Consider the following 15,977-nt stretch of genomic DNA (forward strand, 5'->3'; position numbering starts at 1 on the left):
TATAAAGATAGATCTTAATCAGTACTAGTTTTAGATAGATCTTAAGATATAATCTTATTTAGATTATATCTTAATGTATATCGTTATATCATCTTAGATTTAGATATTATCTTAATATAAAGATAAGATCTTTAGATTATGATAGATCTAGTTTTAGAGAGATCTTAAGATATAATCTTATTTATATTATCTTATTATATTATATCTTAGATTTAGATAGATCTAGTATTAAGATATGATCTAGTTTCATCACTCACCTCTTCTTCGCTGACGCGAACACACACGTGAAACATCTGACACTCGGCCTGCGTGTCCGCGTAGTAACCTCCCGACGCCTTGTCGTCACACGAGAAGCTGGTGTTGGGCATGGCGTCGCGTGAGTACCGAGGTGGTGATCCCGTCGTTGACAGGGCAATAGGTAGAGTAAATAGCAGGGTTAGGGCCATCAGCAACAACTGATGCAAGAAGTTAATTGGAGAAGGCAACAGGAAGAACTTATTTCTTCTTCGTATAGTTGAAGTAAAAAGCGACATAAAAGATTCTTTGCGTTGGGTTTTTTGGCAAATCTTTGAGTTTCTTACAACAACGTCGAAATTAATTTTGCTTTTTACATTTGGTGGGACAACTTTTGGCACCGAACAATAATTTTTATTTACGTTAAGGCTATTTAGTGATATTCTTAATTTTTTACACTTAAAATGATTATCATATCTTACACTTTGACTCAACTCAACCACACTGTTCACACAGGCCACTTTTTCAATATTTTCACACGTTACAGTTCTTCTTCTGCATTCTAATTCATCGCTTAGTTCATACACCAACTTATTCTTCACCGAGTCTTCCACTTTACTTCCGTTGACCTCACTTGAACTCGGAACACCTGTTACCCTAGCGTCAGTACCACTAACAATATTCATGACTTCAAGCTTGGGGGCAAAGTCCCAGGGCAACGCCGTAAGGAATCCAGTGTCCGGAGGTTCGGCACTAGACAGCGCGCGTTCCAGAGGACGAGGATGGCGATGGTCAATAGACATGCCATTCGTCAGGGTGTCATGCGTACAGCGTGCCACGCAGTCTTCTAGTCTTGATTTTCTGAGTGCTTTGGTAGGTCGCAGGCGCTGTAAAGTCTGGCGTTTTCGTCTGTGGTGCCCTGGAAGATGAAAAAAAAGACATAAAATGCAAGAAAATAATACTAACATAGGTACGTATAAGATTCGAAGAATAGAAGTCTTTCTTACAAGATCGAAAAAAAGGTTGATTTAGTTATATAAGTTGGTATTATTTGTTATCGAAAAATATATCAGGAAGTGATCAAGATTATTCATTAAAATTTAATGAAACATACTGAACGTAATCCGACATTGTAATTATGGCACAATGAAACATCCACAAATGATTGTTTTCCAGCTATTTATTTACGAGGTAGTGAGTGAGTTTCATGTTAACATCTCAACAAGCCAAAATAGTGATATGTTTTGACATAGAAACCTACGTAATGATGCGATACAAAATTAAAAATGATCAATAATTGTTCTCTACAAGTTTTATTGTCAGTGCAATATCCTATACTCATGAAAGTGTACCGAAAAACTTTTCTATGGAAGCATTAGTGAAATGGATACTAAACCATCATCACTTTATAAGCAATGCATCCATCGATTGATGCGAAATAAATATTGCAAAAAAAATATGAGCTAGTAAAATAAGGAATGATTAATTCAAATCAATTAAAATTTATTTCAATTAATAATTCAAATCAGGAATAATATTACGAAAGTTCGTTGTTTATTATGTTAAGGCACTAACCTTCTTCTCCGCATGATGTAGGAAGAAGAAGGGAAGACGGGCCACATGGTAACATAGACATGACCTCAAATCGGAGGAACTTTGAATGCGAAATGCATGACTTCCACCGGGCGGATGACTTTCAAAAAGGCAAGATTGAATAGCTGCTGTGACTGGCCAAAAAATCACATAATTGAGACAGAAAACTTTTTATTTGGTGAATCAACGATTGGATAGATTGATTTTTTCATGGTGGCCAAAAAATTTATATTTGGTGATATTAATGTACGTAGGAGAACGTGGGGACCGGCTGCTACTCCGGCTTCGAAGTCTTCCCTGTTGGCCGTTGGAGTCCTGAAAATAACATGAAAATGCATTAGGGAAATATATTTTAACGTGAACAAAATAACACTAAATCAATTATGCCCATATGCACATAAAGCATGTAGCCATTGATAATAATATAATTATTGATACTCTTTTCATTTGTGTACCGGACAGCACAAACTGGACAAAAAACAAAAGTGAACGACTAAAGAAACGAGTGTCTTTGCATACCGATAAACATGATATTGAATTTAAAATTGTCCCTAATTAGCAAGTGGAATGAACTCAATATTAGATGAGCTTTCATAAAACAACTAAAACTTGGCGATGTTTTTACGTTATCACGAATTTTTAGGTTAACTGCGATACGATACAGCCGTGCAGCTGGCACGTAAAACGTAATGCTTGCTATTCAAGGACAGTGCGCACTCATGCTGTGTATGCAATCTGAGCAATATTATTCTCTTCTGATGAATTGCGGAAATTTCCCAAATATAAGTATAAATGAATAAAAATTGATGCAGTTAATCACTCCTGGCTTTGCTTCACTTGAAATGGATAAAACACTCAACAAGCAGTGTGTCCACTGCTTTACTACTCTACTATATAATATACTATATATTTAGTAGCACACTATTACTATACTTTTTTTAAAGAATATAGAGTGGTCTACTACTACTATACTACCACTCTAGCATATTGTATACTATATATACTGGTCTTCTACTACTTTACTCTGTCTACCGTGTTGAGAATACGGAAATGAAATCCCGATTTACAAAATAGATTACGTCTATATTGCATCTAAAGAGGTACACATATAATGAGCAGGATTCGCCGATAGGGAAAGATGAGATCAGTTGATAACTCTGCGCAAAAGAACAGTCCGTCGAGTTTTCGGTTAAACCGCTGAAGAAAATTAAAAATGTTCTGACGCAAAAATCAGCGATAAGTAAATAAAAAAAAAACAATTTTCGCAACAAACTTACAATGCGACTGAAAATTCATTTCAAAATATATTGTAAGCCGATTTAAAATGAAACATGAATTGATTGACAAAAAAAGTGTTTGTTTTAGCGACATTTGCAAGCACAAACAACTAAGCGTACACATTGAAAAAGAAAAATACACACAACATTTTCCGCAATAAAAACAACGGCATGTCATTCGGCACAGCAGCAGCAGCACTTGAGACCCGAGAAGCATCGCTGCTACGCGCGCGTCTGAGCTAAGCAGCCGCATCACGCAGCGCAGCAGCAGCACTTGAGACACGAGAAGCATCGCTGCTACGCGCGCGTCTGAGCTTAGCAGCCGCATCACGCAGCGCAGCAGCAGCACTTGAGACCCGAGAAGCATCGCTGCTACGCGCGCGTCTGAGCTCAGCAGCCGCATCACGCAGCGGTGCAGCAGCAGCACTTGAGACACGAGAAGCATCGCTGCTACGCGCGCGTCTGAGCTAAGCAGCCGCATCACGCAGCGGTGCAGCAGCACTTGAGACCCGAGAAGCATCGCTGCTACGCGCGAGTCTGAGCTCAGCAGCCGCATCACGCAGCGGTGCAGCAGCAGCACTTGAGACACGAGAAGCATCGCTGCTACGCGCGAGTCTGAGCTAAGCAGCCGCATCACGCAGCGCAGCAGCAGCACTTGAGACACGAGAAGCATCGCTGCTACGCGCGAGTCTGAGCTCAGCAGCCGCATCACGCAGCGGTGCAGTCACCGAGTCAGACGTATTCGCGCACGCGAACTTTCACGCGACCCAAGGTTGCCGGCGCACTACACTGCATATTTCTGCAGCTAACAACAGCAAGCGATGACTGGTATAATAAATTGCATAGTCGGAGATAAGAGTGCATACGAAATATGCCTTCTCTATTACTCAGTGGATAAGAGAATAAATATTCATTGGTCTATAGATGTGGGGAAAATGTGGTTACATAACACGATTCAGTTATATATCAGTCCCGTTTTATAATTAACAGAATTAATTAGAATATTAATATATAATTCACTGAAATATCCGAATGGAAAGGAGGTTGATGATGAAATAGAGCGAGATATTATGCACAGATAATAATAATATAAATACCTAACGTTATTGCGAATTGCAATGCAATTCAATCTAGAATGGAAATAGTAAATGTAATCCATGATACTTCTAATGCGTATAAATTTCAGACAAAAAAAGTAATTGAATAAAATTTTTTGTTTGGCTTTTTTCAAGACAAAAAGCGATTGAATAAAATTTATTTTGTGAAAAAAACGCTCATAAATAAATAATCCAAACGTGACTTTTTAATTTAGCACCTGAAGAGCCGATCTAGCATAAGATCGACTTCCTAAAGTTTCAGCATACATTTTTGCAGGTTTTGCATTCACCCGAAATTGCGTGACTGCAATTCTTATGAGCTTCGTTTGCTATTCGAGACAAGACGTGATTGCATGAGCATTTTTAATGATGTATAGCAACGTTGTTATATCGAAGTACTATTACCTTACTTCTAGTGCTTCAAAGAGTCCTTCCGACTTCCAACGGATTTTCAAGAATCAGATAAGAAAATTATAAGAAACATCGCGAAAATTTCTAATTTGTAATCCATTGCATCATGACAATAACACTAGTTCCCAGGTATTTCAGTACGAATAGCATTGACGTCGGTTTTGGTATACGTTGACAAAGGGTTAAGTCCACCGAGTTCAACACTATTTTGGACGAGTAATTTCGTACAAAAACAACACGATTTATGAGTAAGGTATGGGTGGAAAAGCACGACACGAACAACATAGATGGTACGAAGCGAAAGTTAGTCGAGGTGACAGCAGCAACCCATTCCTCCTTCGTATACATGGCTGTGCCCCAAGACCAAGGTTTCACTCAATAGCTTCAAGCCATCGATGTATCGCTTTCTCAGTGCTTTCATCTCGATTAAATGACTTGTCTAGAAGTTATTTCATGATTTTTCTATATAATATTTTATTTCATATTAGGGATTAAAATAAAATTATAAATATTTTTCGAAAACTGGAAAAATTAAGGCCTCATAGAGTATTGAGTATTGCAAGAAATCATTGATCTGATTACAAAAATCAGATAATACCATTTCACGCCAGTTATAAAACATTGAGTAACAATTATGGAACACTTTTCACTTGCTTGTTCATTTTCAACCCATGTCTATAAATTCAATATAGTACATATTATCATTTTTCCCCTTAGATTACATCTTTGGGCTTGATTGACTTTTTATTAACTTTATTTTCACTTAGACACTTAATTTTTTTAATTAAAACAATTAAAGAAAGCTGTCAAATTCAACCCTGTGCAAATAATGGGAGGTCCTGCACTTAGATCTCTAAAAGAGATTGCTCCCCAATCAACAATCTAATTTCTGTTGCGGTGTTAACAATTTTCAAAATATTCTTATTCGCAATGAGCGGCTAAAATTGTAAGCAGAAGTTTATTTGGTCAAAAACGAAGCTTTGAGATATACAGGAGCTTTGGCGAGTCGATCAAACGTTAGTTCATGACTTCCGCACGAATAACCTTGTGAAACGGGATGCTCCATGCAAAACATAGTAAATGAACAGTGAAACGGAATACTTTTTTTGAAACTGTGAAACCGGAAACATGTTTCGTAATTTGTGTTCCAAAACTTAAGGTGTCCTAAAGTTCGCAAAATTAGTACCTACGCAACTGACCATAAAATTAGTAATTTTATGACCTGTAACTCTTTTCTCTCATCGCCATTAATTTCACTTACTATCAACATAATCATGCTCGCAGCTAATTCAAGTTGAATAATGAGAAGCACCTTGAATTTATTTAATTTCAATTCTCGAACTCTCAAAACGAGTTCTCAATTTCCAGTCAGCGTAAAAAATTCGGATGGTGTGACCGTCGACTTTTCAATCTACCTATTCAAAGTCCATAGAAATCTTTTAAATGTGTGTAATTAACAAGATTGTTATTTATAAAGAGGTACTTGGTATTACTCATATTCTAATATCTGGATGGTAGTAGAGCGGTTGTGTTGAACTCATCGGAATATCAGCTATGAACCGTAATACCAGATAATGAGAATATTTGTGAAGAAATCATGGAGGCTTCTTTGTACTGACGAAAGTCTTACAATTCAATTGAATCGTTTTATTCTTTGCTTTCGACCGACTCAAGTTAATTTTTCGCCCAAGTGCGATAAGCTACGGCTTGTTCTACATGCACACTATATATACAGACTTAAAAAAGCGATGTTCGAGCCAACAATACATGGCTTGGCAATGCTTTTTTGATTGAAAATTTAATCTTCAGAGAACATTTGACATAAAATGCAAGTACTTCAGCTATAACAATTTAAAGTTTTTCACTCGCCATAAGAACGCCAATGAATTGAGCGTGAATTGCAGCACAGAAGCTAAAAAATCTGGAGCCACAACAGCATAAGAGCGGCTTTAAAACGCAAGCCGATTCTCGACACGCTTTTCCTGACCTTCAACACCGCTTGCGACGCCGTGTGTTTTTTGCAGTCAAAGATTTCGACGAACCCGACTCAATTTTTGGCATTCGTAAAAATATTATTCTGAAAACAACTCTTTTACATTTACCTTAATCTCGACGGTAAGTTTTAGCCAATATGATGCTTATGAAACTATGTATCTCATACGAGGAATATTAGATAACTTTCACTTCGACATACTAGCGTAACTGGCTGGCGACCCTATATATTCATTGCTCAACAGGCAGACGCTACAAACTTCAACGGCGTAAAATACAACTTCGGATTACGGCAAGTTATATTAACTGCAGATCTCAACACTTTATACCTATATATTAAACGCTGATCCCATCAATATATCACTCCATAAATCATGGCGAACGTCATGAAGTCACTAAACGACCATACCTATCGTAAATTCATGGTATTCTCTATATGACGTGCAACAAATATGCTGAAGCTGTCCATTTAAAAATATAGAATGAAGCATTTGCATAAACTCAACATCGAAGAAAACAGAGTTTGCGAATAATTTGAAGATTTGTGACTTGCAGCTTTTGATATATCTATAATCATCGTTCAAACCGTCAGAGCAGCCAGTTGACATCAAATCGAAAATTAATAATAAGAAACTGATAATAATATTCTACAAATACTTGCAGTTCAAGCAATAAGAATTAAAGGAATTTCTATAATTATTTTTTGACTTGTTTGGCAATTTTTCGGTTATAATGTATAGCAATTCCTTAAAACGCGCAGAATAGGAAGGAAGAAATTGTAAAAAATAACTCTTTCTTGTCTTTAGGTAAATGTAACGCTTTGCACAAAAGTTTAAAGGCAATATTTATCAGATTGGTTTGCTTGTGCATCCGAATGAAGCGATAACATAATACAATTCAAAAAGCAGATGGTCGCATTTTATGATGATATACATAATTAACTAACTAATGCTGCCTGAATAGTCGTTGATATTAACAATAAGCCTACAGGAAAAAAATCAGCCGCAGTTTATTGTTCCATTTACGAAAGCCTAAAATAATTTGCTCTTAATCTTAATAATTTGCTGTTTTTTTTAACTTTCTCTTTTAATTATGAAATTATATGAGTTTAATGAAGCCAAGAATTTCCGCACTAAAATTGTAATTAATTGCTTATAATTCAATCTGCATGCACAATAACTTGTGCAGGAGAAACGTTCCGAAGCATTTATATAAGAAGCCATGAAGAGATGTCGTACGATTTACAAAAGCTTGACTCTGAATGGAGAGTCAAAATGATGAACATTCTTTGAAAATTGCAAGCAGTTTCCGTGGATAGCTCCAATTAGTGGTTAAGTTCTTCTCAATCACCATTCACCAGGCAGTTATGATTTGAGGGGGAAAAAAATAATGGCACTGCGGTGATTCATTAAAATAATCAAGGAAATGGAAGTAAATTCGAAAGGAAAATCTTTGCGGACCCAAAAGATATTACATTTGCATCTCATTCATAAAAAAAACATTAAAAACACGCTATACTTGACCATGACGGACTGGTGTCACAATAAGTATCACTTCCAGGCTAGAAAACATCCGATGACGAATCGCTTCTACATGGTGAATTGAGTGGCTGACAACCGATCGAATTTATACTCAGAGCTGAGGCGCACGACCAATTAAGATTAATCAAGTTACTGTGCACGAGTCCAGCATTTGCTAACGTGAACAATACTTTGGCCATATTTAAAACCCTACGACAATTCTGGAAGAAAACTTATCTCTGAACGTTTTCGATGTTAAGCCACAAATGGACATATATAAGGCCAATGTTTACCAATTGTTCTCTAGTCGCACAATAAGATACGTTTTATATCATTTACGTAGATACCACATCTTCGTTTAAAATAACAGCAAATGAAGCTGGCCAAAAATTCAACTGCAACCGAACTGGCTATTGACAACGAAAATTTTTCAATATATAGTACTCAATTTATGTATAGTAATAAACTAATAAAGTCAATATTGGATGTTAATTTTTTTGGCTAACTCCGTTTATTCTAAAATAAAAAGGTAAGCTGCAGTAAACGCGTCAATTTTGTGGAAAGCATTATGGAAAAATTTATGCATTTCGGTAATAATTAATAGACTATAAAAATTTTCTGATAAGCACTGCAAAAAATGAAAGAGTAAACAAGTTTTTTTTTCGAGCAAATGAAGCGTGAATATCCTACAATATTAAATAAGGTAATACTCGAAACGTCTACATAATAATACAAACTAGGAGGAGATATATTCATATTCATGAATCTATATTCAGGTCAAATATATATTCAAGTTTGCAGTTTCGATGAACTTGAGAAGACCGTAAATCAGAAAAATCGTCAAGTTGAAATTATTCATACTTTGAAAGAACCAAAATTCTCACATAACATGAATACTAAATTATGGGTTACGATAAAATAAAATCACTCAAAACAAGAAAAGGTAGCATTTCAAAACGCACTCACTAAAATATTTTTAACCAATAAATAATCAACTGCAAGGAAACTGCGTTGATTTATAAATACTCCTATCATCGAACTTATATAGTAAATATCATCAATCATAACAACAAAATTCGGGATAACAAATTAAACTAACTAAAATATTTTCAACCAGAAATGTTTCATTGCAAGGAAACTGCGTCATACTATATCTCCTATCAAACTTTTTTCGTTCGCTGTTTATCTGCAACAAGGAAGTCAATATCCTCCTCCATCCAGCGCATTGTTGCCTCGACCTCGCAGCAAAATGTTGCCGCATGCTTGCAAGTCTCTACGGAAACCGAGTCATGTTTTTCTATAGCGGCGGAAAACGGCCGTCGCAGCGTGAAGACTCGGGCGTTACAAACACGCTTCGCGGCCTCTGTTATCCTTGAGATCATATGGCCGACGCCAAACGGCGCGTAGAAAAGTTAGGTTTTCATCATGGTCAAACGCTGAATGTGATATTTTCCGTTATTTCAGTGTGAATACTCGATGAAAAGTCAGTTTCATATGGCCGACGCCAAACGGCGCGTAGAAAAGTTAAGTTTTCATCATGGTCAAACGTTCAATGTGATATTTTCCGTTACTTCAGTGTCTATACTCGATGAGAAGTCAGTTTCATATGGCCGACGTCAAACGGAGAGTAGAAAAGTTAAGTTTTCATCATGGTCAAACGCTCAGTGTGATATTTTCCGTTATTTCAGTGTGGGATACTCGATATAAAGTCAGTTTCATATGGCCGACGCCAAACGGCGCGTAGAAAAGTTAAGTTTTCATCATGGTCAACCGCTGAATGTGATATTTTCCGTTATTTCAGCGGGGATACTCGATGAAAAGTCAGTTTCATATGGCCGACGCCAAACGGCGCGTAGAAAAGTTAAGTTTTCATCATGGTCAAACGCTGAATGTGATATTTTCCGTTATTTCAGTGTGGTAACTCGATGAAAAGTCAGTTTCATATGGCCGACGCCAAACACCGCGTAGAAAAGTTAAGTTTTCATCATGGTCAACCGCTGAATGTGATATTTTCCGTTATTTCAGTGCGGATACTCGATATAAAGTCAGTTTATCTCTCTGGTTTTCGCAAAAGGTATATAGTAAATAAAATGCATCCAAAATATACGCAGCTGTAAAAAATTTATAAGCAACGTTAACAGTTCAGTGGCCGATAACTTATTCACTTTCCAAGTATTCAACGCGTAAGAATATAGCACGATTTCAAAGTAAGTGCATTCATATTCAATTTTAGAAAATAGTGTATAATTCTTTGCCTCGACTTACGGCTGAAGTATATAGATGAGTGGCATTTTCAAGTAAACAATCGTGCCTTCCAGATGTTTTTGAGAGAAATTTTAATTCAATTATTAATTATTAGTAAACATTAGATAATATTATTAATATAAAAGAAAATCACTGTCACATAACGATACGGTAATTATCAATAACATCTTTCATAATATCTTTCAATTTTGCCAGACCAGAGTCATTGTAAACTACTGACATCTGAGGTGCCATTAATTGTAGCAAGCCAACTTTTGGCCTCGCATATGAAATTCTTTGAGTTTGGATGTAAGCCGCCGCATTTCTTCCAACCGGACTGAAGATAAAAAGAATGTAGAAATCATTCTTCGCAAGTAGCCTTTCCTTAATCAGTAGCTGGGACATAATCTGGAATATAATAATTGACTAGCTGTTAGGGATAAAATTTACGGTTTTACTGCAACTGTATAGTCACACCAGTCTCATCACTGAACAAAGTCATCATAACCTCTAGATTAATGAAATATGTTTGTACCCCTTAAAATTTTGAAAATTGTACATTACCATCCTCGGATGTTTGGGTCCGAGGGCAGAAGCCCTCAGATACGATGATGATACTATGCATTAATGATATCAATCATGATACGATGAATCTCAGAACTCAACAGCATTCACAAAACTTGAAAATGATACACAACTCTAACTAACAAACTGAAAAAGTCAAATTGCAATCATGGAAAATTGGCCCCCGGCGTCGCTGATGAGGCGATGCGTATGAAGCAATCTGACCTTGCGCCGCGGCTGTTCCCACGCACTGCGCTATATACCTCCCGCGATGCGTAATGTTGAACGCTAACCTCTTTTGTGATGACACTTGTATTTATTTTTAATCATAACCGATCCCGCGATGCGTAATGTTGTGCGCTAACCTCTCTTGCGATGACACTAAAATTTATTTTTTATCATAACCGGTTTTCTCAGAGAGACTGAAAGAAGTCAAGAAACTAGTTATTATAGAGTAAATTAATTTAAAATCACGAACTTATCTGCTGTAAATAAATAAATTTCCTGTATTCATGACAGCGCAGTGTGCAAATTTTTTGCTAAAAAACTTGCAAATTTACAGTACTTATGCTAAAAAATTATCAATGTAAGCCGAGGTACAATAATCTACAGGCGTTTTTAGCAGCTCTAAAATACAATTAAACTCAAATCGGCTGCACTTAATTTAAATTTAACTTAATTTTCGCTAGGATTCGCTGAATGATCAATAAATCCAAAAAAGTTCTACAACGAAGGTTCGTTAATTCCTGTGAACTTGCCTTTGTACCCTACCAACTTGATTGTACCAACTTGCCTTTGTACCCCAGCAATCTACCAAATGACGATCATGGGAGACAAGAAACAAGTTCACCTCGAAGACTAGCGATTAAGATACGCGATCCTGCTTCTGTGATACTCGTACCATGAAAGGAGCGAGTCTCTGCAGTTCGATGCGGCAGACAATACATTGATATCCGACAATTCATTCAAACACAACGAACAAATGCAATGTACAACCATCATAATAAAATAAACTCGGCAAGTTCAATACAATATATTTTTCGAATTTCCATGCATGATTGCTCATCGACCGATTCAAGTCAGATCAAAAATAGAATTAATTCAGGTACGATATCGGAGGAAGCTGATTGATTTGGATACTTCGATTATGTACACTTATGCCGAATGACTAAAGAATCTTAATTAAAAAAGGTTTGTAAATATTGTATTGCTTTGCAGGAAAAATACTCCATAGTAACGATACAAAGGTAATCCTTACGAATTACTGTCTTCTTATACTCTAGTTAGAATGTTTGAAAATAAAAATTGTTATTACCTATCGGTTGTCTGAAAACCACTTAAAAGCTGTGAACATAATCATGAATTTTGTGGCGAAAGATAACCGAAAACCTTATCTTATTTATACAGAAATTATGCATGATTTACATGCTTAGAATACATCTATTAGCACCCGCCCTGATTTAAGCAAAAATGGACATCACTCTCTTTCGATATTTTTCCAATGGGTTTTTGAAATTGAATTAACCATAGGGAGGCATTGTCCTCACCGAGTTTGATCAACTTCAAAATTTATTCATGATAATGACTTGAACTTGGTTATACAATAATCACTACCATTGCAGGCAAAATTCATTGGAAAAGTTATAATGATACTGGCAAACACAACTTGTGATTCCTTCCATGTAAAATTCGATGAAAAATTCATAGCGTATTTGGCAAAGACAACTTGTGGTTCCTTCCATGGAAAATTTGATGGAAAATTCATAGCGAAACTGACAAAGTAAATTTGTGATTCCTTCGATGTAAAAATCGATGCAAAATTTATAGTAAAATTGGTGATTCTTTCCATGTAAAATTCGATGGAAAATTCATAGTGAAACTGGCAAAGACAACTTGTGATCCTTCCATGTAAAATTCGCTGCAAAATTCATAATAAAATTGGTGATTCCTTCCATGTAAAATTCGATGGAAAATTCATGGTGAAATTGGCAAAGACAACTTATGAACCTTCCATGTAAAATTCGATGGAAAATTCATAGTGAAATTGGCAAAGACAACTTGTGAACCTTCCATGTAAAATTCGATGGAAAATTCATAGTGAAATTGACAAAGACAACTTGTGATTTCTCCCATGAAAAATTCGATGAAAAATTCATAGTGAAATTGGCAAAGACAACTTGTGATTCCTTCCATGTAAAATTCGATGGAAAATTCATAGCGAAATTGCTGATTCCTTCCATGTAAAATTTATAGTGAAATTGGCGGTTCCTAAATTCCGTGTAAAATTCGATGGAAAATTCGTAGTGAAATTGGTGATTTCTTCCATGTAAAATTCGATGGAAAATTCATAGTGAAATTGGCAAAGACAACTTATGAGGATCCCTTCCTGCCGCGGTGAAGGTGAGCTGGTGCACGAACAATACTGCGCGCGACGAGTTCCCAGGCACACATGCACGACATGTTCCTACCCGACCACTCTGTCGTGGCGTCACCAGTTCCAAGTTGGGCCGTTTGGAAAAACATAAAATGACACGTAGCAACGATTAGGAATTGAATTGAATACGCTTTTGAAGGTTATTATGTAGTAGCGATGGGCTGAAGACGACGGGTAAGTATTCATTTTTGTAAAGGCAAGTTGGGCCGTTTGGAAAAACATAAAATGGCACGTACCAGCGATTAGGATTTGAATTAAATACGCTTCTGAAGGTTATTATGTATAGCGATGGGCCGAAGACGATAGGTATGTATTCATTTCTGTAAAGGCAAGATTCTTCTGAGAGTGCAACTCTTCATCTATGTAGGTAACCATGCCATCACTTAACAGGTCTGACTACCCGAAATATCACCGACATATTTCGCTGTGTATACCGTACAGATTAACAAGCCTGATTGCGTCCGGAGCAGAGAGATTCCGTTCATATACAGAAAGACACATTATTAGCTGCATCTAATCGAACATTAATTGGCGGAAGATAGCCAACCTATGTTTTATTTGGGTAAGTTAACATCTTGAACTAGTCATGAATGTTTCTGATGATTAGTAAACCAATCTCATTTAAAACCAATCGGCGTCGCGACAGGAGGTCGCGCCGTGAGTGACAGTTCCGTCTTCACTAATGTTAACAAAGTTAACAAACTCTTCCAAGTTTTCTCTTTACACTATCTCAGCCTTATAGTTCCTAGGATTTGATATTAAAAGGTTTAATCATTCGACAAAAACTGATTGTGAAATACCTCGCATCGCACAGAGAGAGGAAAAGAACAATTAATTCTGTTCTTTATTTAGACTGTCAGAGTAAATTCCGGGCATACTTTGTCTGGGCTTACTTTGTCGAATCGATGATTTCAAGCACATTATCAATACCACAAACGGAAACAATTGTAAAACATTCATCAACCTTCGAAATCAAGATACGTATAGACCTGTACATATTGTGGAGATTCCAGCATTTTAATATGGTTACTGACGCATGGCCCAAACGCTAATTCCTATATGCCTCCATTACCTATCAATTCAAAAGTTCACGATACCGGCGTATTTTTCGCGGTGAGTGAACGTTCAATTCTTAAAACGGTCTGCCCCTAATCATTATAAGTATAATTTAACTTGTTGAATTACCTAGCTTATTTGAATTACCTAGCCACATTACAATTATCATGAAAATCTAAACACATTGGACTATAGTCGAATGTGTTTGGTATAGTCCAATGGTATACCGACCATATTTTGAACTTAGAATCACCAAACTCGACTAAACCACACGCATATCGTTCCCCGAATTTCGTAAGATGCGTCTTGAGTAGAGGCTACGATAATGTATATAATAGTTTTAAATATAATACCAAAATTAATTGTAAGACTCAACCATCAATGATTTGACAAGAATAAGTAGCCCACATGCTACTAAATTCATTGAAATTATATTTCTACACCTTGAGATTTCCTAACATGAAGAGATTCTGAGTACGGTACAAGTTAGTACTAAACATAGTACTCATTTTTTCTTACCTATGATCATATTAGTTTTATTTTGGATTATTGCTTTATATAATCTACGTTTGCACACATTCGGTTGCACAACGTCGGGAAATCTGTGGTAGGAGTTCGTTTTCTAGTTAATATTAACCCGGGTAAAATTTTTTTGAATCGCTCATAGATATTAAAGTGGTTTCAGTACAATTTTCAGATGCAATAAAAATTAAACATTGGGTTGCCGTTGTAACTACGGTATGTTAAATTACCTAAAATAATAAAAGTTTCAGATGCAATAAAAAATTAAATATTGGGCTACCATTGTAACTACGGTACGGTATGTTAAATTACCTAAAATAGTTTTTTGTAAACCACTTGTCTACAGGCAACGCCCGAACAGCCGTCTAGTCTGCAGCCACCTACACCCAAGACATATCTGGATCGTGCGTCAGTCCGGGCGCCGAGCTCAGCTACAGGGAATTACCTTGTCCCTGAGATCATGAGCATTGGCCATGCTATGAAGGCTGGTTAATATACCAGGGTGTGCACTATTATGTAAGGGACATGCTATGCAGGTGGTTAATATACCAGGGTGTGCACTATTGTGTAAGGGACATCCTATACAGGTTGTAAATATACCAAGATGTGTCTACTATCCTGTAAGGGACATCCTATGAAGGCTGGTTAATATACAAAGGTGTGCACTATCATGTAGGGGACATCATATGCAGGTTGTTAATATGCCAGGGCGTGTCTACTATCATGTAGGACCATCTTCTGCAGGCTTGCTAGTATGCTAGGGATAGTGAGCTACCGTGTTAAAACCATCATGTACAGGCTTAAACCATCATGCAGGCCCTAGCGTGAACAGACCAACATCTAAAAGTTTATTACTATGCAAATGAGCGTGCACCATCGTGCAAAGGCTACTATCACTTGCAAGCTTTTTGATATGCCAGGGTGCGAGTGCAGTCGCTTGTGTAAGTCTGTGATCGCGAGAGCTGACAGGATCAAAAGATGGTCGACCATGAGCAGATTTATTAATAAGCAAGAATGTGTACACTTCTTTTCA

At 36.7% G+C, this 15,977-nt stretch overlaps 1 protein-coding gene across 1 annotated transcript in view; it reads right to left on the reverse strand.

The window, feature by feature from the left end:
- LOC108664595 overlaps window positions 1–15,977 on the reverse strand; it is a 30,621-nt gene that overhangs the window by 10,027 nt on the left and 4,617 nt on the right. The window contains exons 2-3 of the mRNA XM_018151216.1: window positions 1,810–2,142; window positions 258–1,153 (exon numbers count right to left, since the gene is read on the reverse strand). Coding sequence (XP_018006705.1) covers window positions 258–1,153; window positions 1,810–1,870 — 957 coding nt within the window. The 5' untranslated portion in view covers window positions 1,871–2,142. The remainder of the gene's footprint in view (window positions 1–257; window positions 1,154–1,809; window positions 2,143–15,977) is intronic.

This window comes from Hyalella azteca, unplaced genomic scaffold (assembly GCF_000764305.2).
Source record: "Hyalella azteca isolate HAZT.00-mixed unplaced genomic scaffold, Hazt_2.0.2 contig15442, whole genome shotgun sequence".
In the NCBI taxonomy this organism is placed as follows: domain Eukaryota; kingdom Metazoa; phylum Arthropoda; class Malacostraca; order Amphipoda; family Hyalellidae; genus Hyalella; species Hyalella azteca.